The sequence below is a fragment of the Poecilia latipinna genome, unplaced genomic scaffold (genome assembly GCF_001443285.1).
Source record: "Poecilia latipinna isolate Pla-1442-1.1 unplaced genomic scaffold, P_latipinna-1.0 Scaffold981, whole genome shotgun sequence".
NCBI lineage: Eukaryota > Metazoa > Chordata > Actinopteri > Cyprinodontiformes > Poeciliidae > Poecilia > Poecilia latipinna.
Window position 1 is genome coordinate 123355 of NW_015113597.1, and position 25397 is coordinate 148751.

Consider the following 25397-nt stretch of genomic DNA (forward strand, 5'->3'; position numbering starts at 1 on the left):
CATTTTGCAGTGTGTTCTGACCTAGCAGCTCAGAAACAGTGTGGTGGGTCGGGTTCCTATGCAGTGTCAGAGAGACACTGCAAAAGGAGAGAAAGTATTTTTATTTTTTTCTGGTTCTGGTGGCAAACAGGACAGGCTATAGCACAGGATATGGAGAGAGAAAGAAAAAAATAGTGGGATAAACGGCAAACATTATACCAACAATGACAAAAATGACAGAGACGTTTACCACTTTAAAACAGCCTTAATAATGTAATTGTACAAAGTGTAATTTAAAAAATATATATATAATGTGGTCTGAAGAGAGCTGCTTTGCATTTTGCTTGTTTCCACTTTTTTGGACTTGTTCTGAAAAGTTTCCCCTACAGTCTCTGGGTTAGCCATACATGGCACTAATGTGAGTCAAAATGTGGGCTTATTTTATTTTATTTATTTATTGTTGCATGCAATAGTTTTAATAGTTGTGTGTGTGGCATGTAATTCTGTAAACTGTTATTTCTACCCTCAATGTTTATTTTTGTTTTAAATCAATTCTAGAGCAGTATTATGTATTTTCCAGGCATATGGATTGGAGTAAGTGTTACCTTCAGCTTTTATGAAAAAAAGCTTTAAATCTCAAACATGACTTAAAACAAATTTGATGTAATGCCTTGAAATTAGACCTCTGTCTCTTTAAAACCTTTTTGAAACTCCACCTTCAGGAAGTCATCACAACATCGGTCTTCTATTAACGTCTAATTAGAGCTCATTAGAGTTCCATCAGGTGTTTGCTAATTGTTGCTGGCTAGTTTGAAGGAGTTGAGAGGGGGAGTCGTAGGGAAGGGCTGCCCTGCGAGGGAATGTTGGAAGCTGCTGCTCTGAGAAGGAGCCTCAAAGGTGGCGCTTGGTCCCCCAAGGCGTTTTACAACACCTGAATGGCTGCCACCAATTAAATTCTCCAACTAGCAAAAAAGAACCAACATTCCAGGTATGTTTTTGATTAGGAGATAACATTACAGCATAATCTAGCGCTCAAAATAGTCGATTTTACATCATTCGAAGCTGTTGAATGTGTTTGCGTTGTTTTATTTCATATTTTAAACCTGTCAGATCGTTTCTACTGTAAGTGACCAAAGCCTGCGCTTGTCCTGGGGGCTGCTGGCCCTTTAAGAGGAGCAGCGGGGAGGGAGGAGGGTCGGAGCATCTTGGCTGCAGTGTTTTTGTCTCTCAGTGAGCGCTCCTGGGCCGAGAAGGTTGAAAGGATTTCCAGAGAGGGGCCAGGTAAGCGCTGTGAATAAGTTTCATTTCCCCTGTTTGAGCCATTGCTTCGCGTCTCTTTTCCGAAACGTTTTGAGGCACTTCAGACAACGCGCCTTCTGGAGACTTTCTTTGTGAAGCGTCGGCTCTGCCCAATTCCGCCGGGGTCTTTTCTGTGAAGTAACGGGCTATAAATGTACTATAACACCCGTAAATGCAATGCTACGTTTGTATTAATTTGCAGAATTGAGACAAGGTGGGTTTTTTATAATTTTGCATCTTCGTTTCTGTCTTGCATTCAGAGGAATTTGAGACGGAGCCTCGGAGTCGTTTGCCCCGTTTTTTTTGTTTGTTTGGAGCATCATCTGACGCGCCGCAAAATTTAGCCAAAAATATGTTTAATTATCCCCATTTCACCGAAAAATGAAATGCACTTTGGAGTGCGTCAGTCATTTTAAAGAGAGAATGACGTATTTAATTTGGTTACATTTTCTATTGCGTTTTTCTACAGCAGTCCAAATTCATGGTCTGTTTGGATATTTTGGATGGAGGCTCGTTTAGCCAGGACTTTTCCTCACAGCCCTAACCTCCGCTTAATTGACTAAAGCTGTTTCAAACGTTGTGGAAACTAAATAATAAAGAAACTCAACGCCCGTATATTTGACAATATTCTACCGCTCGAGCCAGTTTTCTTCTTCACTGTAGAGAAAAGATAGAAACCATCAGGATTGCAAAACTTTTCTCTTGCCAAAAGCACGTGAAGGATTTCAGCAATTTTTAAATTCATTAGGAGATTAAAACCAGTCAATTGTCTGGAGTACTCTGGGGAGAGGGTGGGTCCAGGCATCCCTCGACTTCTCATTACTTCCAGATGTGCCCCCCCACTCCCCCACTCTCTCTTCTCTCTCCTTACTTTTTACTCTCTGATTTGCTGGTCGGCAGACTCTGCCACTGGGTTGAGGTTTTATGGATGAAGCAGGACAGGTGGAGTGTAAAATACCCCAGCTTGACTGCATTTATGTGAACATAGTTCTGATATTTCTCATAAGGCACTCTGGTGACTCGACTTATCAATTAACTCCTATCAGCTTGACGGATATAATTAACGATTTCCTAGGGAAATCCTCAAATACTAAATGATTGTATTATTTCCAAAGCTGTTTACTTCCTGACCCTTACATGACATAACACTTCGGAGTGGATGCTGTGTGGCATTTTGTTCAGATTTGTCAGAAAACACGTCAGATGTTATTGTGGAGGACATGAAGGTCTTGGCAGGATGTGGGGGAGTACTCATTGGCCTGTTACACTTCATCACAGTACTCCACTGTTCCGCTGTTGTATAATGACTTACTGACTGTATGTAATCATATAACAGGGAATAGCTTGTGGCAGCTGCATGGCATTTAGAGTTGGGCTCTGACTTCACTTTTGGCTTGTCGCATGGAAAGAGAAGTTGTTTAGGTCTTACTAGTGAACCCCATTAAGCCGATTTCATTTCGCTTCGCAGTGAAGGCTGGGAATTCTGCGGATCTTGAAAGCCGGAGAAGAGTTTTCTGTCCCTGACTTGTTAAAGTCACAATGTGAGAATGTTTTGGTCGGGTCCGGAGTTTCCCCTCACCAGGTTTTGGAATGTGGCTGTCTCATTACAGCGTTTGGGCCCAGGGGTGCTGCGGTGGAATGCAGCGCTGTAAACCCCATTTGCACACCAGGCCACACGCCGGGCATTTAAATGCTTTGCTGAGACTAATGAAATTACAACTCCTGGGCGGGTTTGTCACTGTCTTGTGGCTTTATTACAGATTAACTTCTCTAAGTTTTATGGAATGCCATTCTTTTTAATGGTTTTTTTGTCTGTGTTAAAAAAAAATGAACCTACAAAGACCAAACTTTTCTGGCAAACTTCAAACTTTTCTCTAAATTAAGTAGAAGCTCAGTTGACGTTGATTTGAGCCACTGTAAAGACTTTCGTTCTCACTCCAAGATCAAAATACAAAAGCACACATTTAAAGGTTGCATTCAGTTAGTGTGCTGTTTTCCAACCGGAGCTTTTCTTCCTACGTTTTAAGGCTGATGGATAAGGACTGGCTTATTTATAAACTAAGGAAAAATCATGCAACTCTGTAAAACCGGCTGCAGAAAGGACAGCAAAGATAATGCACCAGCACAACATAGATGATTAACGATACCAGTGGAGAGATGCTCATTGTGAACATATGGTCTAAATCTTGGTTGTCGGATCCTGGAAAAGTAATTTATTATCTTCCTGAATAATCTGACTGATCTCACTTAATACCTTGATGACTCAGAAAAGCCAGCTGGACTCCTCTGTCCAGTAAATGGCTTAAAGATGTTGGTATAACTGGCATGGAGGGTGTTTTGCTGTCCTTATTCTTGCAGAGCATTTTCATCCGCATTTCTTCTGAAACCAGGAAGTAATTGATAAGATTCATGAGAGGAAACGACTTAACCAATCCGCAGTAGCGTTACATCTTCTCATTTTGCTACAACACACACAGACATGATCTTTTAACCCTAACTTGCTCTGACCCTCTCTCCGCCTCGTCTCATTTCCGTCTGGAGTTTGTCGTTCTCCACCTCCAAAAGACTGCCGCAATCTTCTTTGCTGCCCTCCACCCCACTTCTGCAACTTGCTCAGGAATCTTCTCCAAAAATTTTATAGATTTTTTTTTTTTCTTTTAGTGTGTATCTTTTTTCCGGTGCTGCTCCTTGCCGCTCGGCCCCACCCTTGCGCAGTTTCCTGTTGGAGGTCAGCACAATGACCAATAAGCTAGACCGGCGGGTATTTATTCTGCTCCTGTTCCAGGAGTAATGTGAGCCGGACAGCCCCTCCTTCAGGCTTTGCTCTGTAGCCGCCACCAGACGACTTCAGCCCCAGTTACTGCCTGCTCCTCCACATCACTGTTTAATGTGAAAAACAGGCCTTTTTTTGTGTGTTTTTTTTTTTTTGTTGTTTTTGTTTTTTCTAAATGGACATTGCTTTGGGTTAGGATTTCACTGTCCCAAATTTCAAGGCTGCAGTAGAGAGCGTGACCCTCCAAAAGGAGAGGAGCACACTGTATTACCACCATAGCATGAGCTCATCTGGCTTCAGCGCAGTTTGGCAAAGGCGCTTTGTGTCAGGCAGTGACGTACTCATTTTAGCCACGTTTTTATGCAGTGACAGAGATTTGTTGCGATTTGTTTCAGTTTTTTTTTTTTTTAGACTCGGGACAAATCTCTTCAGCTTTTAGTTTTATTATCTCTGGAGCAGAGCCTTTTTTTACTGACCTTTGTGTAACTTTTTGTGAATATCTGAGATGGGTGTCTTCTTTGTGGTTTTTTTTAGTCTGTAGAAATGTAGTTTTTTTTTTTTTTTTTTGGTTTGGTGTTTTGTTGCATTGTGTTGCATGCTGGGTTGCCCTGTCGTCAGTCTATTTTGGGTGGGTGGAACATGTAAATGATGGTATTCTTCTAGGCGTAACCTTTAAAGACAATGAGAAAAGTTTGTTTATGCTTTGTGAGGAGCCATTTTAGTCCTTTTGTGATCTTTCTGATGTTTTTTTTTTTTTTTTTTTTAAATTAAAAGCAGCAGAAGTTCAGCTGGGATTCATTCTGGAGGAGAACTCCCATTTTCCTCTGACTTAAGCTTTCTTCCTTTACATTCCCACTCTTTTCTCCCCTCACATGCTGCTCTGCTCTAAGCACATTTCTCCCTCTCTTGCTTTGTGTTTTTCTTTTTTCTTTGCTCATTTTTGCTCTCTTACTCTTTCTCCTGGGCTGGGAGGAAGTGACTGGGTTGTTTTTGTGTCCTTGGGGAATACAAAGATGAAAATCCCCTTCCTGTAACCCGTTTCTTCATCAGATCTCAACCCATTATCTCTATTTTGTAACATAAATTAGCCTGCTATGATGACACCAGGACATAAACTGATAAGAGGCTTTTTTTTTTTTAACTTTTACTTAGCTGACCTAATGAATGAAAAATGTGCCCTTTTCTTAGCAGCCTGTTGCTGATGTTTTCTCAGTGAATTTAAAAACAGCCAAATCGTTTGGTTTTTATATAATTAATGCTCGTTACCTGAATAAATCAACTTAATAGCTTCAGCTGTGTTGGGCGATCTGTGGGAGTTTCGGGCCTCAGACGGCGCTGACGTGTTGGGGGATCTGTGTGTTTTCATGGGAGGCGTGGGAGTTTTGTCAGTCTCCTCTGTAACAGTTTGCATTCATTATTGTTCCAGTGCTGGCTTTCTAACAAAAATCATCTGCACACAGTAGTCTGTTGTTGATTCCGTAGTGGGAAAAGTTTAAAAATGCTTCTTGGACACGACCAAATCAGTTCCGGACGTCTGTCCCCTCGGTGCCCGTTTTGTTTCTTTTATTTCCACTTACTTTCAGCGTGCGGCTTTTGTAGCAGCAGTTCGTCAACTGTTTGTTTGTTTTTGAGGCAAATTTCCTCGCCGCACATACAGTTTCTCTCAGCCTCTATGTCTCTGAGATGCCCCTCCTTGCTTTCTATTAGAACCAGCTGTGGAACTAGCAGCCGAATGAATGGCTCTTTGTGATTTGGCCGTCGTTCCGGGTCTGAAACGATCTGTTTCTCCCACTACCTTCCCTCCTACCCGCCCTCCCCCCCCTTGCCTCCACTGGCACTGGCATGACAACACTATTAAACAATGGCCTGAACAACCAGGGGCTCTGTTATGATATTATGCAAAGGTCACTCTTTGGTAATTCTGAGGCCCGGCAGACAAAATGTCCGGCCCGAATCGTAGCTGAGAATCTGCAGGCACCCATCATGTAGCTTATCCACTGAACACTCATGCAGTGGTTAAGTCTACATAATGAGGAATGCAGTAAAAGCCTCATGAAATCAGTTTGGGTTGCATAGGTGATGGCTGTTCCCACCAAACTTGGAGGGTGTGTGTCTGTGCCATGGGATTTAGGAGTATTAGTCACAAGAAAACAGCGCACATTGCCCAATCACATGGGGAAGGCAACTCCCGCATGTAGCCTTGAATTGATTAGTGTACCCAGAGCAGAAGTGTGGAACAGGGCGGGGAAAGAGGAGCGCTTAAACATGGATCACGGGGTCTGAGAAGCTCATCCTACGGGTGTGTATTCTTTGCATCCGAGTTGTCAGTCAAACCACTGGAATTTTTATGGATGCTTTTATTTTTCCCAACCTGTTTCAAGTGTTGCGGTGTGTTGATGCTGTTTTGTAACCTGACGTAAGTTTGTTTTTGTCTGCACACCATTAAATGGGGCTTAGATATTGCCCTTATTTTTGGTTTTCCAGTCTTCAGACTGCTACAGTAGAGCGTACACAGATAAAATTCAGGTTTCCTTTTGTTCATATGTCCCACAGGTGTTGACTGTTGAGGGAAAGAGAAGTGAGGAAGAGCGAGGATCCTGGGGAGGAGACATCCCATCCTCACAGCGCAAGCAGCTGGTATGGAGCACAAAAAAAACTTTTTTTTTTCCTAAGTCAAAACCCATTTCCAAACGTTCAGCAAAATAGCCATCATAATAAAACCAAAGAGTCGTATTGCAACGGAAAAATCCCTAATCTTTAGACCAGAGGTAATTCTTTGGCAACCGCGACACTTTTAATCTTTTGCAATGGCAATAATATTAATAAAATGACTCGATTGGTCTGTTAAACTTAGTAGAGCCGACTTCAAAAATGTTGCCTGGTATGTTAAATGACTCCTGAGGGTGGTCTCGGTCCTCTGACACACCAAAGAGACAAGAATGTTTATGCATGCTGTAAATCAAAGCCAGTCTTCAAATTCCCAGATGGGATGCAAGAGTTTAGTTTAAAAAATAAATCTGAAGCACAAACCGGTTTGCACCGGAGGGTGATGAAGTCGCAGTGCGACGCGGTTAGTCTCGTGACATCTTACAGGACATACCACAGACATGTAATTTGTGCTGGATGACCTGCATCTTACCCCCTCGAGGCCAAGCTTAATCTTAATGGCAGAGAATGGAGGGAGTAGACCGGGCAGTGAGAGCTTCCTTTGGTGTGGATTTAATGGGGGGAAGAGTCGGGATGGTCGGGGAGAGGCATCTGAAGAATGGTAGAAGCTTGAGAGCTGAAAATGGTAAGAAGGTCAGTAATGCTACGACGCTTATGGGAATGCGTATGCACACATGGAGACGCAGCTGAATCACCCCCATTCACCGCTGATGTAAAAACAGATGTGGAGGCCTCGTGGTGCGGGCATTCGGGGAGGATGATGTGGGAGGAAGAGCTTCCAGAGAAGGAGTGAAGGGGAAACTTTGAAGCAGAGAGTAGCTTGCAGAGAAGAGGGGGAGAAAAAGGGTTTTGGAATCGGGACAAATTTAGCGGACGTCAGCCTTTGTGTCTGGATGGGATGTTTGGTGGCTAAACTGCCGGCTCTAATTATATCTCATCAACTTTCTCCTTTCTGTCCTCCGCCCTCCTGCCCACAAACTCTCACACTCTGTCACAGTCTCTGTGTCGCTTTCTCACACATTTGGCCGTACTGACACCACACTACAAGTGCAGCAAGATAATCAGTTTCACACTTGCGCTGGAGATAAACGGACCTAAAATAAATCCTCAAGGAGGCAGCTCAAATACTTCTTCTTTTTCCTATCATCATATAATTTAAGATTACCAATCCGTCCTTTTTCTCCATAGACTCCCACAGTATGGGGAATGTTTATGTAAGGCTAAGTAACAATTCATATCAAGGATTAAGAATTGGCTGCTTGGAGACTTTTAAGTGTTTAAATGTTTTGTAGGAACAGAAAAGCAGGGCAATGCTGCTGTAATGCGTTCTCCTTATCTTATCTGGTGAACTTTAACTCCCCGTTTAAAGGTAGAGCCATGAATGAACAGCTGACACAGAAAACAGTTTCTAAGAGCCACTAACAGCTTTTGAGCATCTTCTGGTATATTTTAAAACCTCACTAATACTGAAATACCCAACTTTCCTTCTTCTTTCCTCTATGAAAATGTCCACAATGGCTAAACTGTAAATGGACTGAACTTGCATAGTGCATCGTTGACCCGTTTCAGCTTATATGCATAGTGCATTCACTGACCAGAAATAAGATTTATGTATGTATTTTTACGTTTCTGACTTCATCAAAACTGTCAACTCCTGTTTTCCTGTTCTTCTCTTTGCAAAGTAAGACTGATCTGATATTTGTTGGTTCATGAGCTTGGCTATCTGCTGTCAGACATGTGGGTTGCTCCTGGACAACAGTGGTTTTAAAACGGCAGTACCCTAATGAGGGTGTTGACTGGTTCTCCTTTGGTTTCCAATTAAGCCTCTAAACATAGCAAATTATGCAGGATTATAAATTGCCCCAGCAATTATTGAGATAAATGATAATATTGTTGTTTGGAGACCATTTTCAAGTAATGAATTGGTATTGCGTTTGCAATTTTCACTCCCTCCAACACCAATAAATTTTAATTTTGTAAAGAACATTCCACTGTGGAACTGGAAGATATTTTAAATATCCACAATAAAACAGAGCAACCAAAAATGGGAACAGAAATAAAAACCACTTGCAACCAAAACCATAAATAAAATCTATTATGATGTCTCTTTCAACAAAATTGCCCTTTGAAAGTGGAAACTGGAAATTCCCAAGCTCATTGTAATTTAGCATGTGATTAACTGATATTATTTTGAAGTCCTACATATTTTTGATCAGTTGTATTTCCGAATAGCCTGGTTGTTTTTCCTTTTTAAATATGGAAAAAGTGTAGGGACACAGCAAGTGATAAAGCATCACCACTCTATACAGACAGAGAAAACTCATGTCTAGCTCTTCTAAAAGCTTAATAAAAAAATAATTAAAAAAAAAAAAAAACACTTTGAATTGTAAGGTCAGTATTTTAAATTTGAGCGGTTTAACCAGCCCATGTCCATCTGGGGCATTTATTAATTTCACTTGGTACTAAACGTTGGTTCTTGACGCACCTTCCAGTTTACTGATTCTTACAGCAGTCTGATAAGGAGGGCTTTCAAATATCTGCTGTGTGTATGAATGCATACCTTACTGTCACATCTCCATGGTATGTGGCTATTCAGAATGTATGTGATGAAGGAGCACAGATGAGGAGAATTAGAGGAAATTTAAGTGAACACAGCACTTCAAAAATACCAAGTCTGCTCAGTCAGTGTTTCCAAGCGTCCTACTTTTCACAAACGAGCAAGCACCAGTTATGGTCACAAGACAGACAAAGGGTGGGAAGAGGAGAAGAGAAACAACCCAGTGCTGAATCAAATTGACTATCCCTTCAGAAATAAAGCAGAGTTTGTTTTGTTTTTTGCTAAAATGTTTGGTCTTAGCTTCTTAGAGCTGCAGTAATAAAATTAAGTTGAACTTTTCTGTGGCTGACTTAAGCGTACCCGTTCCCACAAAGTGATGACCTAGAAAGTTAATCTTTTCCAAGAAGATACAAACTCTAAATGACTGGCGTGAGGGGGACTCGGTGCTGCCTCTGCCAGCACGTTAAAAAGGCAAAAAAGGAAATCTTTTGTTTTTTAAGAAATCAAACACACCACCTCTGAAATAACAGAAACATTCAAGTAGATTTGAGGAATAGTGGAGAAAAACAAGTGAGCAGTCCCAAAAGCCCCTGATCATCAGCTGACACCAAGTAAGAGAGACGGAAAAGAACTGATGTGGAAGATTAAAAGAAAAAAAAAAAAGAAAGTGAAAAGGAGCAGAGAGGCAAACCTTAAATTGAGAGACAAAGTTGGTGTGCGCAGATGATTCCTAATAAGGCTGTAACTGGCAAATCTCTGTGCTGGATTCGGCTGCCAGGAAACTTTCCCCCTGTAGCTCTTCTCAGGCTGCTAAGAACAGAAGCAAATACACAATCGGCTGTATTTGAGAGGATAAACGAGTAAAATTAGAAGCTGAGAAAGCCGTGCAATATAATATATATATATATATATATATATATATATATGTGTATATATATATATATATATATATATATATATATAAACTACACTGTGTGTTCTGTCCAGCTCATTCATCAACAGATAATTAAAATAATTACTTCAACTTTGTATTATTGTTGGTGCAGGAAACATCCAGTCTGCTCATTATTAATTGAAAGCCGTCTGTCGTCTCACAGGTGAGAGTTTGTGTGTGTGACTGAAAAGCAGCTGCTGGTTCGTCATGGCTCAGGTGCTGCACATGGACCCTGGCTTCCCAGGTTGGTTTTATGTTTACTGATAATATCAATAATGACTGAATATATGCTGCTACATTAAATCTTTATTTTAAAAAAAAAATCCAGAAAAACTAGAAACATGTAAGGGTTTATATCTCTGTTTAAAAAAAAAATCATAATTTTAAAAGAATTCTTCCAAAAGGATAGTTTTATCATTTCATCTTTCCTGGTGCCACATAGATCACTGAGTAATAGTAGCGGATAAGAGTTTTGTTTTGTCTGAATTAGACCAACAACAAAGCTATAAATGGGTTTTTACAGCAGAGCTAATTTAACCCCTTACTGACCCCTGATTTAGTTAAAGAACTACACCCAACTATCTGGAGTGAATGTAAGATTTAAAAAAAAAATATGGTTAGAGAGGGGTTTTTTTAAAAACTTGCATATTTGTATTTACTTTGAAGATATTTTTGCGTTGCCACATAATTCATTTTAAATGTATTAGCCTTAGCATTTCAGTGCTTTAGGTTTTTGGGGGATCATAGAGTAATAATCATCCTGACAAATGCTCTGGAAAAAAAGTTTTAAAAATGTCGTAGTTTATTTGTGTCATCATACCCGTTTGTTTAATTTACCATTTTATTTTTAATCTTTTATTTATTTATTTAGGCCCTTATTTTTTACAGGCACATATTTGCTAACTGAATATTTTCTGTGTATGTTTTCCTAAAATTAGTTCATAATCTTTAATTAATTGTTTGAGTTAAATTGTCTAAACTCTTTGTATTTGCTGGTTCAATAATTACTTTATTGACTCGTTTATTCATCTTTTATTATTATTATTTTTTATTGTCACATATTTAGGACCCATATGTGCACTTCGTCTTAAAGTGAGATTAGATTTAACAACAATCCCTTTGGTGTCTAATTAGGGGAATTTTACAGAGTGCACACTCTATTACACAGGACTCCAGAGATTATTCCTGTTTTTAAAGTCTGAGCCCAAGATTAGACAAAGATTTCCGTTTGTTTAACGTTGATTTCCTTCCCCTGCAGGGAAACTCAACTCGCCTGCTCCTCCGACGCTGCACACCAAAGAACAGGAGGCGCCCTACTCAGTGGAGACCCCCTATGGCTACCGTCTGGACCTGGACTTCCTCAAATATGTTAACGACATAGAAAAGGGTAACACTATTAAAAAGGTGCCTATACAGCGCCGGCCGCGCTATGGCTCCCTGCCTCGGGGGTACGGCTACACCGGCTCCTGGTGGACCTCCACGGAGTCTCTGTGCTCCAATGCGAGCGTGGAGAGCAGGCATTCCTCTTATTCCTACTGTGCCCCAGGCTACCACACATCACAGAGACCCAGCTTTAGCACAGCTCGGGTGGAGAAGACCCTTTTAGACGCTCGCAGGAAGCTGGAGGAGGAGAAAGAAGGGAGGAGATTCTCCAACCTCGGCAGCATGAACAACAGTATGGCAGGGTCCAACACCTCCCTTAGCAGTGCGCACAGCTTCAACCGGGCACACGGTGGGGGTGGGACCTTCACTCCTATGAGCTCGGGCCTGTCCACACCAGTGACTCCGACCCCTGCGCATTTGCAACATGTCAGAGAGCAGATGGCTGCAGCCCTGAGGAAGATAAAAGAGCTGGAGGAGCAGGTGAAGACCATCCCTGTGCTGCAAGTTAAAATCTCTGTGTTGCAGGAGGAGAAAAGGCAGCTCAGCGTTCAGCTCAAAAGCCAAAAGTTTCTTGGACACACTCTGGGTTTTAGCCGAGGTCGAAACCGTGGGGAGCTGTACATCGACATTCCTGAGGAGGAGGTAGGCACGGCAGCTAAAAGCACCAAGACAACAGAGTCATTGTCTCCGACTGAAGTCTCTAAGCAGGATTCAGGCTGTGAAATCGAGGACACAGTGATTGTGGGTGGAGCCCGACCAGATGGTAAGAGAGAAGTTCGCACCATTGGAGTTGGACCAGAGGGGTCTTGGGGCAGTCGTGATGTGGGGGTCTGGGTTCGAGAGAAGGATCTGGGTCTTCTCCCAGAAGCAGAGGTTCTCAAAGATCAAGTTGGTCAGCTTGAGGGGAAGCTAAAGAGGACTCTGCAAGAACTGCAGGCTGCACAGCTGCAGAAGGCTCCACAGGCAGAGCATCCGGTAATGGCAACCAGCATTGGGTGGCAGGAACCACAAGGCAGCAGTCTGCACACTCTGGTCAGCTTCACACAGCAGCCACAGCAGAGGGAGCAGAGAACTGTGGGGATCCAGGTGTACACACTGGAGAAACCTACGGTAGTGGAGGTGGGCACGCTGCTCCGAGCAGAGACCTGCAGCTCTCCCTCACTTCAGCCAGCGGGTGGAGTTACAGAAGGTCACCACAAAGGACAAACTGAAGGTTTGTGTCAAACTGATGATGTAGGGAGAAAAACTGAGGGTCTTTCCACCAAAGTAGTTCCACTTCAGAGACCGTGCTCTATTAGTAACATTAATAAACTTAAACTTATCAGCTCCAGCCCTGGTGCTAACTTTACATTTCCTTTTTGCTGTTGTGGGATTGGACAAATTCACACCAGCCCTGTTTAGTTTGCTTTAGTCGAACTCTAGTTGGTTTGCCTAGAAATTCTTGCTTGTTTAGAGAGATGTGAACCAGCTAATGTGGACCAAACGCTGGTTTGCCTAAAAGTTTTGGTTCAGTTGAAATGAATTCTGGTGTGGTTTGATGGCATTTATGAAAGGCAAGCAGACCGGAGACCTCTCCAAAAGCAGGTCTACCGGACTATCAGGTGTGAAAACACCTTTATAATGAGGTCTTGTGGTAAATTTAATCATGACCAACCAGACTTAATATAGAGACCTCCATGTTAAAACCATTCAAAGTTAGAGTTACTAATGCATGAAAACATGACCTTGCTGTTTTCCATTTTCCTGCAGTTTCATGTAAATTCTACTTAAGCTGCCGCACAATTCTGCAGTCATCATTTTTCAACCGAACGTATAAACACAATTTACGACTTTGTTTATAAACATTGAGTCTTTTATTATTGCCATCTGGCATTTATCAATCTGCTTAACAATGAATTGTGAGGATTCCTTTAACTGAACGTTCATGAGTACTGCTAAGAAGTCGGATATGCTGGTTTGTGAATAATCTTGGCAAACAAAGTGTTTGACTTGGTCATTGATCCACCTTCTTACAGGAATAAAAAGACAAACCTTGTGTTATGTGATTCACTGCAACCCTATGAAGATTGATTGAAAAAATCACTGGGAAGAGGAAATAAGAGAGTTGAAGTTCAAAGTGACAAAATGATATGATTCTCTGAAAAAATGAAGCCATTGGAATGAATGGCTTCATTTTGAAAATGAATGAATGAAAAAATGAATTTTTAACTGTTTGTAGAACATTTAAGGACTTTCTCTTGAAGAAACTTGGAAACTACTTTGGTCCAATTAGGGCTTAAGTTCACAGTTTCTTATCTTTAAACAAGCATTTATTTATACAAACATTTTCTGAAAGTTGTATGCATTTTCCACACAAAAACTGGATAGTTAAACTAAAACGGATTGGGAAGAATCAAATCTTATTGGGATGGATGTTCAGTACTGTACTGCTTTTTTTTTTTTTTTGTAATCATTTACTTATTGAAGTTCCTCCCATGTCTCAAAAGCCCCCGTTGAGTTGCCGATTGCAGTCAGCTCCAAGCAGGTCCGTGACGTCCTGAAAAGTGGACTGTCCACCTCTGTACCCGTCAGTAATCCTGCCATCGTTGTAGCATCTGGTGATCAGATTGGCTTGGTGCAAACCAAAGAAGAGTCTCCCGAGGTCTTTTCTAAATCAGGTCTGTGGGTTGAGTTAAGTGAAGTGTTCTGACTTTGTTCTCCAAGCATCATGTTGTCACTTTAACTTTGATTGATGGTTTCTCATTTTTAGCCTCATCTCCCCAGTCCTCGCTGAGATCAATTATGAAGCGGAAAGCAGAAGGTGAACCAGGCTCCCCCTCTACAAAGAAAAACCTGCAGTTCATTGGAGTCAATGGAGGGTAAGTGGCTATTACAGCAAAGCAGCACCGAGCCATTTTTATCCACTTAGCGCTGCAATCATTAGAGCCAAAGTGATGCTGTAAATGGAAATAAAGCAGACATAACTTTATTACTTTTCATGAACTTCGTAATAACATTTCAGAGGAGTAAAAGATGCACCGTCTTCCAGGTACGAGTCCACCTCTTCAGATGACAGCAGCAGTGAGAGTTCAGACGATGGGAGCGACTCCAGTGAATACCATGAAGCAAGAGAAAAACTTCCAGAGTCCACCAATCAGCTCCAGCGTGTAACTGTTAATAAAACTCCCCAACCCCAAGAAGAAAGCACCAGTGTACCTCAACAAACTGCCATAAAAATGCCAGCTATAACCCACTTACAAGACACAAAACTGCCGGAAAATGCTCATCAGTCACCAGCGACTGACTCTGAGCGAAAATGTGCCTCCCACACATCGACGACAAACTCCACCTCAATGCCTCCAGCCAAGGATTCTGCCTCCCCTGTGGACCAAATAGCAGATAAGCACACTGTTACCCAGGAGATCACTTCCACATCACCTAACTCCGAATCTGCACCAATCGCCATTAAGTGTTCTTCAACATGCATCACTAAATCTGCAGAGGTAAACCCTCTGTCACAAACGTCTACCACCTCCTGTCAGCCAGAGTCCAAAGCAGCACCTGAGAGCGTTAAACACGAGTCCTCTAAACCAGTCAGGTAAATGTAGACACACTATAAGGAGAATCTGTCAGCGAAGATTCTCTCTGATTTTTCTGTTTTGTCTGTTGTCTGTGCAGGCTTGAGCTGAGTGAAAGCCTGATGTCGGCTCTCTATACTCTGCAGAAAGCCCTGGGGGAGCCCAATGCTTTCAGCCAACAAGCAGCAGTACGTCTCCACACTAATTCACTCATTAACTGCGTCTTAGAAATCCAAGAAACTAATGATGGTTTCTCTTTCTTGAAACGATATGCTTTGTGAGATTTGATCTGCAGTGTTTTGCAAAAGCATCCATGCCCCTTTAGGTTTTTTTTTTTTGGTTTTTTTTTCGCAACTTCTTACATTGCAACCACACATTTTAATGTATTTTAGGATTGTAATGTGATGGAACATAAAGTAGAACTGTAGAGTAAAAGGAAAATTATTGTTTTTCCACTAATAAAAAAATATTTTTATTATCACTGGTTTCTAGTGGTATTCCTCCCCAGGAAGTCTGTATTTGCAGACCAGACTATTCTCAGTAATACTGGACTGAAATGTCATATGAACATAACTTTTTAAGTCCTAATGATTCTGAATTGGATTTAGGTCTGCCAGTTCTTAAGGTCTAAACATGGATATGTTTAGACCTTAATAATTGCATTTGGCTTTGGCTTCAAGTGGGAGAGAGCTTTGTTTGATTTGTCAAGGAGACGTGTCCTCCTGCAGCCTTTAAGAGGTTTTTGGAGGATTGCCTTGTGCTTATCTTGACGCATCATCCCATCAACTCAGACTAGCATCCCTTTATCAGTGTCAGATTTCTGCCAGATCGATCTTTACATTTGGGTCAACATGTTCAGATTTGGTTTAATCTGACCCAAGCAGCTTTTCAACATGCTTGCTGTGCAAAGTGAAGATTGAACTTGTACACATTCCAATGAAAGGTTTTCCTTTTTCTACTCATCTATAAGAGCCAGATTGGAATTAGTTGTCCTCAACATCTTGTCCCACCTGAACTGTGGATCTCTGCAGCTCCTCAATCTGACCCTGCTTTAAGCTTTTGGACAACTTTACTTCTATTGGCAAATGGTTACACTTCATTGCATTTAGGGGTATCAGTGAAAAGGGGTTTGCCACAAATGGATATTTGGATTTTGTTGATTTAAAACGTATCAGAATTTGACTGTAATGTGACAAAATCTAAAAAAAGATCAAGAATGAATCAATTTGCAAAGTGCTCTGTATTTGGTTAAACAGCTAAGCGTGACGCGTCTGTTTTATATTGTTTTCTGCAACTAAAATCTCAAACAATGCATTTTGCTTTCACTTTTGAGTTCATTACCCAGTCATCTCTTTGTACTCGGCAGTCTGTTAAATGTTTATCTGCCTCAAGCGTCCTCATTGTGTCTGCTCACAGAGGACGGCCTACACCATCGTCCTACAGGAGTGGCTGCGTGTGTCCTGTCACAAGGCAGCCAACACAGCGGTCGTCAAGGCCTACATGGACACCTTTGCCTCCATCTCCCCTCAGCTGCTGGAATTTGTGATCAACATGGCAGATGGCAACGGGAACACGGCGCTGCACTACACTGTCTCTCACTCCAACTTCCCTGTGGTCAAACTCCTGCTGGACACTGGTGAGAGTTGAGATATGATGTGACCACAGACCCTGACTCTTTGTCTTTTTTATATGCATCAGTGCATGAAATGGGGTAATGCAAGCGAAAGTGTTTCAGGTATTACTGTGAAATTGTTTCATATTGGCGTGACGGCTCTGTATAATAAGAGCTAGCTGGGAAGTTTGGAATTTGCTTCAAGTAATTTCCAGGTCTGGAAAAGTATTTAAAAAAAAAAAATCGATTACGGGCAAATATCCACATTTCCAAGCTTTATCATCTCCTCTACTTCCTTGTTTCCTTCCTTACTCCGTTTCCCTATGACTCTTTACTTTGTTTCCTTCCATGGTACCTAGTATTCTTCATTCTCTTTGTTTCATCTCCATGTTCTTTCCGTCTTTCTTGTGTTCTTCTTTCACTGTTTTTATTTTTCCTTCCTCCTTGTCTTGTTATTCCTTCCTCACTTCCTATCTTGTTTTTTGCCCTTCCTTCCTTGTATTCTCCATATTTGTCTGTAATTCTCTGATTTTCAAGGATTCTATATATAAAATTTGCCTAATGCAAAAATATTTGTCGAACATTTTTTTTTTTTTTGCATTTATATTTTAAATTGATTAAATGAACTAAATAATATGGGGATGGACAAATACTGAACATGTAAGCAAAAATGTGTTTAAACCCAAATAACAGCACTATAAGAGTAGAAAATTCCATTTTAAGTTATTAATCTACTCTAATGATGACTAAGAGAGATGATGTGTCTTGCATCTCAATGATTAGCCTGTCTTTAGCATGTTATATGATGATTTTTATTTTTCTGCTGCTGCTCTACCTCCTGCCACACTGATTGCCCTCTCTACCTGACAGGCCTGTGCAATGCTGACAAGCAGAACAAGGCCGGCTACACAGCCATCATGTTGACGGCTCTGGCTGCCTTTCACTCTGACAGCGACCTCCAAACTGTCCTGCAGCTGCTCCGCACCGGAGACGTCAACGCTAGAGCCAGCCAGGTGCGCCCCCTGCTGCTGCTTAGGTTTTACTGCACCCTGATGCCTGCAAAAACTCCAGTCAGAGTCAAATATTCTTTATGAATAACTTTCAACAGTTTGACTGTCGGTCTTGGTGTTCGGATCCACATGTGTGTTTGCAGGCTGGTCAGACGGCGCTGATGCTCGCCGTGAGTCACGGACGAGGGGATATGGTCCGGGCGCTGTTGTCCTGTGGAGCTCAGGTCAACATCCGTGACGATGATGGCTCCACTGCCCTCATGTGTGCCTGTGAGCACGGTCATGTGGACATTGTTCGTCAGCTGCTCTCTGTCCCAGGCTGCGATGCGACACTCACCGATAACGTAAGCAAACCTGGTCCACCTCTCGCTGTTCCCCAGTGTTTGCTATCGTCTAGTTTTCATCCCATTGTGTCATGTAGGACGGCAGCACTGCTCTGTCCATCGCCCTGGAGGCCAGCCAAAACGACATTGCTGTACTCCTGTATGCCCACCTTAACTTTGCCAAGCCTCCTTCACCTGTGAGTACTGAATTAGGCTGGTAAAATGCTATTATCAAGCTATGGCTACCTACTTTTTTTTTTAAGGAGGTCAAAGTACATAATGTTTTAAATTGTTGCCCTTGGAAAATCTCTTGTGGGTAGGAATGTTCCAGGCTCAGGTAAATTACAAAACCCCCAAATATCTGTGCTATACTCTTCAGTCTAGTATGTTGGCGTTTTAAATGTTCATTTTCAGGAAGGTGAAGACAAAGGAAGGCTGAACAAGAATAGCTTATGGGAAAAATGTGCTTTACTTAGAATATGGCATTGCAACTTAAATTGCTGCGAAAAGTTTTTCCTTATGTTTTTTTTTATTATTATTATTTCTGTTTTTGCTTATTTATTTATTTATTTTTCATTAAGATTCAGGTTGGTTGGAATACATTTTTTCCTTAAAAATTAAAATTCATTAAAAGGTGAGGGCGAGGGGGTTTCTGCATCCAAGCGTGACAAAAAAGTAAAAACAGAAGAAATCTATACAGAAGCAAAAGCTTATTTACAACATTTATGTTTCCAATGGTAAATCTAAATAAATCAGGAGAAATGGAAACATCAGGAAAAAAATACAAAGTTCCATATGTGAAAAAAAAAAAAAAAATCAGAGCAGAGACATAAAATACAAACTGTCAGTGTGGTAGAAGAAGATTTGTTGGCCACAGGACCAACGTGCTTCAACTTCACTGTCAACTCATTGACTGCTGGATGCCTGGGTCTTGACCTACAAATACAATAAAATAAGTATTAATTCTGTCCAGGTATTTCATCATTCCTCTTTGTATGTTAAGAAAATATTCAAAAATATTGTGAAGATATTCACAAATGGTTGCACTTGGACTTCAAGTCATACAATTTATATTGGAAGCAGCATACAATTTATTACTTCCGACGTTGCACATCTAAAAGTATGTTTTAAGTACACTAAGCTTCTTGCATGCGCTCAGAAAATATAAAAGTTCTCTACTTCTGTTTATGTATTGACTGATTTTTAGTTATTTATTGTTTGCTCTTTCTAGGTGTCGCCTAAGTCGCCTCTCTTGGGTTCCTCTCCTCCATCTGGTGAACCAAAATAAACTCGTCTCCTGCAGCTCGCAGCAGCTTCCACTCATGTTTCTCCATCCTTGTAATTTAGAAAAAAAAACACAGTGTGTCTGTTCATGTATTTGTTCCACTCTGAAAGTTTTAGGTACATCACATTGTGCATATAATAATAACATGACAGCTTAAAACATTGTCATATGTTAGTTTTGTTCTGTCTTTGTCATTTAGTCTCATCAGTCTGACAATGTAACATTTCAGTTCTTTACACTGTTTTGTTTTTTGGTGGCACTTAAGTCAAAACTGTTAACAAATTTCATTATCCTGATGATGTTGAGTCATTCTTCTCATTTTGCTCATAATCTGTCTCATTTGAAATTCTATTTGAGGAAAAATCTGTTCTGCAGTGTCATTATGTGCGACCATTACTGCCATTTGGAATAACAAAAGCCAGCCCTCTCATAAATAAGTGTCCTTGCATCAACTAGCTCATTGGTGCTACTAATTAATAAAACAAAAGACACCACCTCCACATTCTGTCTATTTATACACAGGATTTATTTACAGAGTATTTTTCTATCTTTTATTATTATTATTCTTTTTCAGGACCTCTGATTCTAATCTTATTTCCCAGGCAGTGGGAAATGTCTTACCAGACAATGAATAAAAATTTTATGCATTGGCAAATTATACCAAAAGATTTGTCTCTTCCCTCAACTTTGACTGTGTATAATGCATAGTCTTTTTTTAATTTATAGTCAGGAAGGTATCTTCAGCAGTGGTAAGAAGAGATTAGATTGTATCTGCTTATGCAACGTGTTTTTGTAAGATTAACTTGGTTGAACGGTGACTGAAGGCGCTAGAGAAGCTTGTAGGTCTTGTCAGGGAAACGGCAAGTGAGTGTGCTGACTGAGTTTTAAGTGTGTCTTGTGTAAGATATAAATACTGAAATAATATATGTCAACGCAAACTCAGAATGGTTATGCCTAAAGTCTAACTCTACAAAAGTGTGTAAGCTGATGTCAAAATGTCTTTTACTTTTTAAAGGTTTTTTCCACTTTTTTCATATCCACTTTTTAGTGAAGAATTTTTGATAAACTTTGGAGTTTTTAATTTAAGTATCTATCTTTTTTATACATATAGAGGTTTTTAACCTCACTCCAGTTGTATGTAATGGCACAATTCAGTTTTTTTTTCCTCTCTCTGCTGGTTTCTGTAAATTATAGACTCTGTCCTCTGTAATATGTGCGTTTTTGAAAAACTACTTAATAAATGTAGAACACGTGCTTTGTCTTCTGTTCATTCAAGGTTCAGAGTTTCTGTGCATCCTACAACTTGTACATCTAAAATTGAGGCCTTAAAATGTTTTGAAATTCATTGGGAAAAACTAGTTACCTGGAAACCTGACATTGCAACACACACACACACACACACACACAAAACAATGCTTGATATAATATCTCTCCGAGTAGTCTGATTTAAAATAGCTTTAATGAAATACTTTAATCTGTATCCGGGTTTTAGATGGGTCCCCACAAAAATAACGTATACTTTAGGGGTGGGATGACTGCGTCCATTTCAGCGCTTTTCTCAAAAAACAATGAAGTCGTCTTTGATAAATTTACACGATTTGTAATCTTTGAGGGAAAAACGCTCTGGCAGCAGCAGCTGTTGGCTATAGACAGCTGCTTGTCATTGGGAGGAGCTGATGAGATAACGCACTACTGGATCCATAGTAAGTGAGATTACATCTCTACAGTTGAAGCTTGAAACATAGATTAAGTCAACAAAATGAGTGAGCTAATATTTGTCTTGTTAAAAGCACAATTACTGCTCATCCTTATTTTTATTTATTAGTAGTTGATTTTGTGTCTTCAGAGCTTTACTCCTCTTCTGCAAGAACCCAGGTAAAGTATATAGTTTTTTTAAATAGTTATTTTGCCTGATTAGAGATAATCACATATCCATTTGACTTGTTTTGGTGTAACATCTATTTTACTTATGTAAAATGAGTCGACCTATGCTTTTGCTCTTGTTTAGAACGGCCAGTCTTCTTTTAAAAGTCTGTATTATTACATCAAATGTGTTTATTGTTCTTATCCTGAGTCAGTGCATCATTAATCCAAAATGAAAGATGGTGGTGATTGAAATGTTTCATTTGAAAGTAATTATTTTTTAAAAAGTACATTGCCAGATTAAAGAATAAAACATCTTATCAATGTAATTTCATGAGGGAGAATCATCTTTCCCATCTGTATCATCCAAACTATGCTGTGTCCTCTGACAAGCATCATTCTCCCTTTTTTTAAAAATGTATTTGTATATCACATTTCAGCAAGAAGGCAGATCAAAGTGCTTTGCAGCATAAAAGCACAAAACTGCAAAGTCATAAAAGATATCATGCAGTCAACAGAAAATCACTGTAAAACATTACATTTTGATGAGCGCTGTCGTCACAGTCATCAATGCACATCAAATATGTTGATGTTTAATTTATTATGGCTCAAAAGCATCTCTAAACAGCTGGGTTTTTAGTCTAGATTTTTTTTTATTTTAAACTCAGTGTTTCGGCTGTTATGCAGTTTTCTGGAAGTTTGTTCCAGATTTGTGGTGCATAGAAGCTGAATGCTGTTTCTCCATGTCTGGTTCTGGCTGCAGAGCAGAACTAGAACCAGAAGTCTGGAAGGCCGATACAGCAACATCAGGTCATTAATGGATTGTGGTGCTAAGCTGTTCAGTGATTTATAAACTAACAACATTTTAAAGCCTATTCTCTGAGCTACAGGGTGACAGGTAACTATTGTGCTGTTTGGCGACATGGTGTGCATCACACTGACCATGAACCACAGAAAGCAAAGAGCAGAGTTGTCCCAGGAGATTAGAAAGAAAATTATAGATGATCGTGTTAAATGTAAAGGCTATCAGGCCGTCTCCAAGCAGCATGATGCTTTATGTTCTGTTTAACTTATTCATAAATGAGGTACACAGCGTTTCCACAGCGTTTCTCAGACGTGGACTAGAAGTATAACAGGGAGGTCAAAGCACAACCCTATCAGCTAAACTAGAAATGAGACTTGTCTCTTCAATAAGTGTGGATCCAGCCCTGCAGCTGCAGTGGAGTTGATTAGATTAGGCTCTAATATATATTTTGGCTGCAGGGGCCAGAAAGTAACTAAACTCAACATCTTGGAATGTTTCCAGACAAATCTAATATTTCCCAGATTGCAGAGCCTGGTTTTCAAAATCTGCCTGGACCTTCTCTGTGTTGTTGCATTGTTCTTTAAGAGGGGGACCCCTGTCTATAACTCCATCAGTATAAAATGTAATTGAAAGTTGATTTAATTCTGGTAGTACAATCACAAAAAAAGGACAGCTTCATATTAAATGAATTCAATATAAACCTGTTGAGCAATGTCTTACAAAAGTATTCATGTAGTTTAAACACTTTTCCAAATTTGATGTAATAACCAAAGTTGTGATGTATTTGAATGGAATTTTATGTTATTGACCACATGCTAAGATTAAACTGCTGTCTTCTACTTGAAGGATACATAAATACGGCCACGTTTCAGATTTATCTTAGTAAAACATTCAAAAACATTGTACCATTTTCATCCCACTTCACATTGAGCTACTTTGTGTTGATCTATCAAGTAAAAATACAAACTGCCTTAAAATTTGTGACTGCAACGAGTGAGTGAATCTTTCTGTAATGCACTGAAGCCAGTTTTCCAAGCAACAAGTGTAAAATCATTACATATTCCTTTAAACAAGATACAAATGAGAGAAAATTAGAAAATGAAAACCTTTAAATCTAACAGTAAATTTCCCATTTTCTAACTGCCCTGACCCTCCTCACTTTTATTCATCATTTTTGAATATTTTGTCATATAGGACTGAGTAAGTTTGAATAATAGTTTGTAATTCAAAGAAATTTCAGAGACACTGAAAGATTTTTATCTCATAGAAACCGTTGATCAGGATTACTCAGCCCGCCTCCCGTGGACCGTTTCAGGGGAGGTGCTGCTGGGTGTTTCCTCTGCTGCCTCTCAGACAAGTAGCTCTCGCGCTTAGCTGGTTAGTTAGTTGGTTATTGAAACAGCCAAAATGACTAGTCTTACTGCCAAGGACAAGGACACCGTCAAAGCCTTCTGGGGAAAGATTTCTCCCAAGGCAGCAGCCATTGGAACAGATGCTCTTGTCAGGTAAATGAGACCTGAAACCTTTGAATTTCAACACCTTCTTTGGTTTACAATTTTACCCACCCATTCTACTCTTCCACTCAGGATGCTGTCGGTTTACCCACAGACCAAGACCTACTTCTCCCACTGGAAGGACATGAGCCCCGGCTCTGCTCCAGTGAAGAAGCACGGAGCCACGGTGATGGCTGGAGTAGCTGACGCTGTGGCTAAAATCGATGACCTCACTGCAGGTCTGCTCAACCTGAGCGAGCTGCACGCCTTCAAGCTGAGAGTGGACCCGGCCAACTTTAAGGTGAGGATTCAGAGCTAAGAGTGTGGCTTGAGCCGTTCATTGGTCCTTTATTTTTCACTTAGACTTGCATGAAGTCTAAGTGTTGTCTCATCACTCGTTTTCCACAGATTCTTGCCCACAACATCCTTGTGGTTTTGGCCATCAGCTTCCCCAAAGACTTCACCCCCGAGGTCCACGTGGCCATGGATAAGTTCCTGGCTGCCGTGGCTCTGGCTCTGTCTGAGAAGTACAGATGAACGCCTGGAGAGGAGATCCAGACACCTGAATTCACCTTGTGTGATCAATAAATGCATGGCTGAAAAAGAAAAAAACGCAAAATGTTGACTTCTGGTTCTTTACTGAAGATTTGTGTTCTGTTTTCGCAGAAAAGATGCAATTTTTAAGAGAAGAAAGGTTGCAATATCTTGGTCTTGTGTGAAAAGGGAATTACTCTTGATCTTAAATCATGAATTAACTCTGATTAAATGCTTTTTGTGTTTCTTAACATAAAGTAGGCTAAAAGATCTCGAAAAGGAAGATCAAATAAGAACATATCAAGTACAACCTCCAACATCTATCAGTTTGTGGAGGCATTATTAATAAACAGAAAATATGGAGCAGTGGGGACAATTTCCAAGAAAAAAAAAACAAAAAGCATATTGGTGATCTTCAATATTTTGGGGAAAATATTTCTTAAAAGACAAAATATGAACTTTCTGTACAGTGCTCGTCTCATTACACTGATACAACCAGCGTTTAAAATGAAATCATAGATGTATTTCCATCTAAATTCTCTGGTGAGTTCTGGGTTAAAATTAACTTGTTCTTCATTCAGTGAAGTTACTCGGTAGATAGACCAGCCAGGAATTTTACTCAAGTGAGAACACTTCATAATTATCACTCAAGAAAAAGCAAAATGCTCCTAAAAGTAACCTAATTTTCACAATATTATTAAAGTAAATGTAACTTAGCCGCCGGGTTTAACTTGAAGATTTTAACCACTGTCGCTCTGGACTCGTCTTTTATGGCTTTTGATGCGTTAACTCTGTAGTTTGTTCCACGTGGTTTTCCAGCTATTTGCGATGCACATTCGAAGAATTTCATACTTTGTTCATATATTGGGAAAAAAAAAAAAAAAAAACAGTAGCTGCAATCAGAAGTTCTCGTCTCCGCATTCCTGAGGCCATTTGGTACTTTGGCGCTCTCCAAGGTGCTGCTCCTCCTGTCGTTTGTTTACTGAAGTTCATCCAGCAACCAGAATAGCTCCACGGCTCACGGTGTTAAAATGACTATCAATGTAATGTCTTTCAACTAGCTCATGTGTGTCTCGTTTTTTTGTTTTTGTTTTTTGTCTTGTTTTGTTTTGTTTTTCCACAGCCATGAAAAAGATTAAAAATATATTTATATTTTTATCCTACTCATCATGAAAATATTTGTTTGAACCACAGGAAGTAAAGCCTGCAAAATCTCTTTATAACGCGTGTAAAATGTTTTTTTTTTTTTTTTTTTTTTTTTTTTTTTTTTTTTCCCCTCTTTTTTTTTATTCCCCCTTTTACTAAAGAACAAATTTTAAACAT

General features: G+C 40.2%; 3 protein-coding genes across 5 annotated transcripts in view; all 3 read left to right on the forward strand.

Moving 5' to 3' along the window:
* The first annotated feature begins 849 nt into the window (after positions 1-849).
* Positions 850-19542, forward strand: kank2 (KN motif and ankyrin repeat domains 2). Of its 2 annotated transcripts, none has more exons than XM_015050252.1 (14): positions 850-967; positions 1090-1269; positions 6605-6688; positions 10373-10453; positions 11468-12805; positions 14079-14249; positions 14342-14450; positions 14621-15169; positions 15250-15337; positions 16566-16785; positions 17632-17774; positions 17915-18115; positions 18193-18291; positions 19326-19542. In XM_015050252.1, the coding sequence occupies exons 4-14, from the start codon at positions 10417-10419 to the stop codon at positions 19380-19382; spliced, it is 3012 nt and encodes a 1003-aa protein (XP_014905738.1). In that variant the 5' UTR covers positions 850-967; positions 1090-1269; positions 6605-6688; positions 10373-10416; the 3' UTR covers positions 19383-19542. The 2 variants fall into 2 exon arrangements, with proteins under 2 accessions (XP_014905738.1, XP_014905737.1); XM_015050251.1 differs by having other exon boundaries at positions 1090-1260.
* LOC106958381 (hemoglobin subunit beta-1-like) overlaps positions 18931-25397 on the forward strand; it is a 16072-nt gene continuing 9605 nt past the window's right edge. For both annotated transcript variants that reach the window (XM_015050255.1, XM_015050254.1), the window contains exon 1: positions 18931-18943. The gene's annotated coding sequence lies outside the window, so the exon portion shown is untranslated. The remainder of the gene's footprint in view (positions 18944-25397) is intronic.
* Positions 21158-24260, forward strand: LOC106958383 (hemoglobin embryonic subunit alpha-like). The gene is made up of 4 exons (XM_015050256.1): positions 21158-21254; positions 23315-23552; positions 23634-23841; positions 23949-24260. The coding sequence occupies exons 2-4, from the start codon at positions 23455-23457 to the stop codon at positions 24075-24077; spliced, it is 435 nt and encodes a 144-aa protein (XP_014905742.1). The 5' UTR covers positions 21158-21254; positions 23315-23454; the 3' UTR covers positions 24078-24260.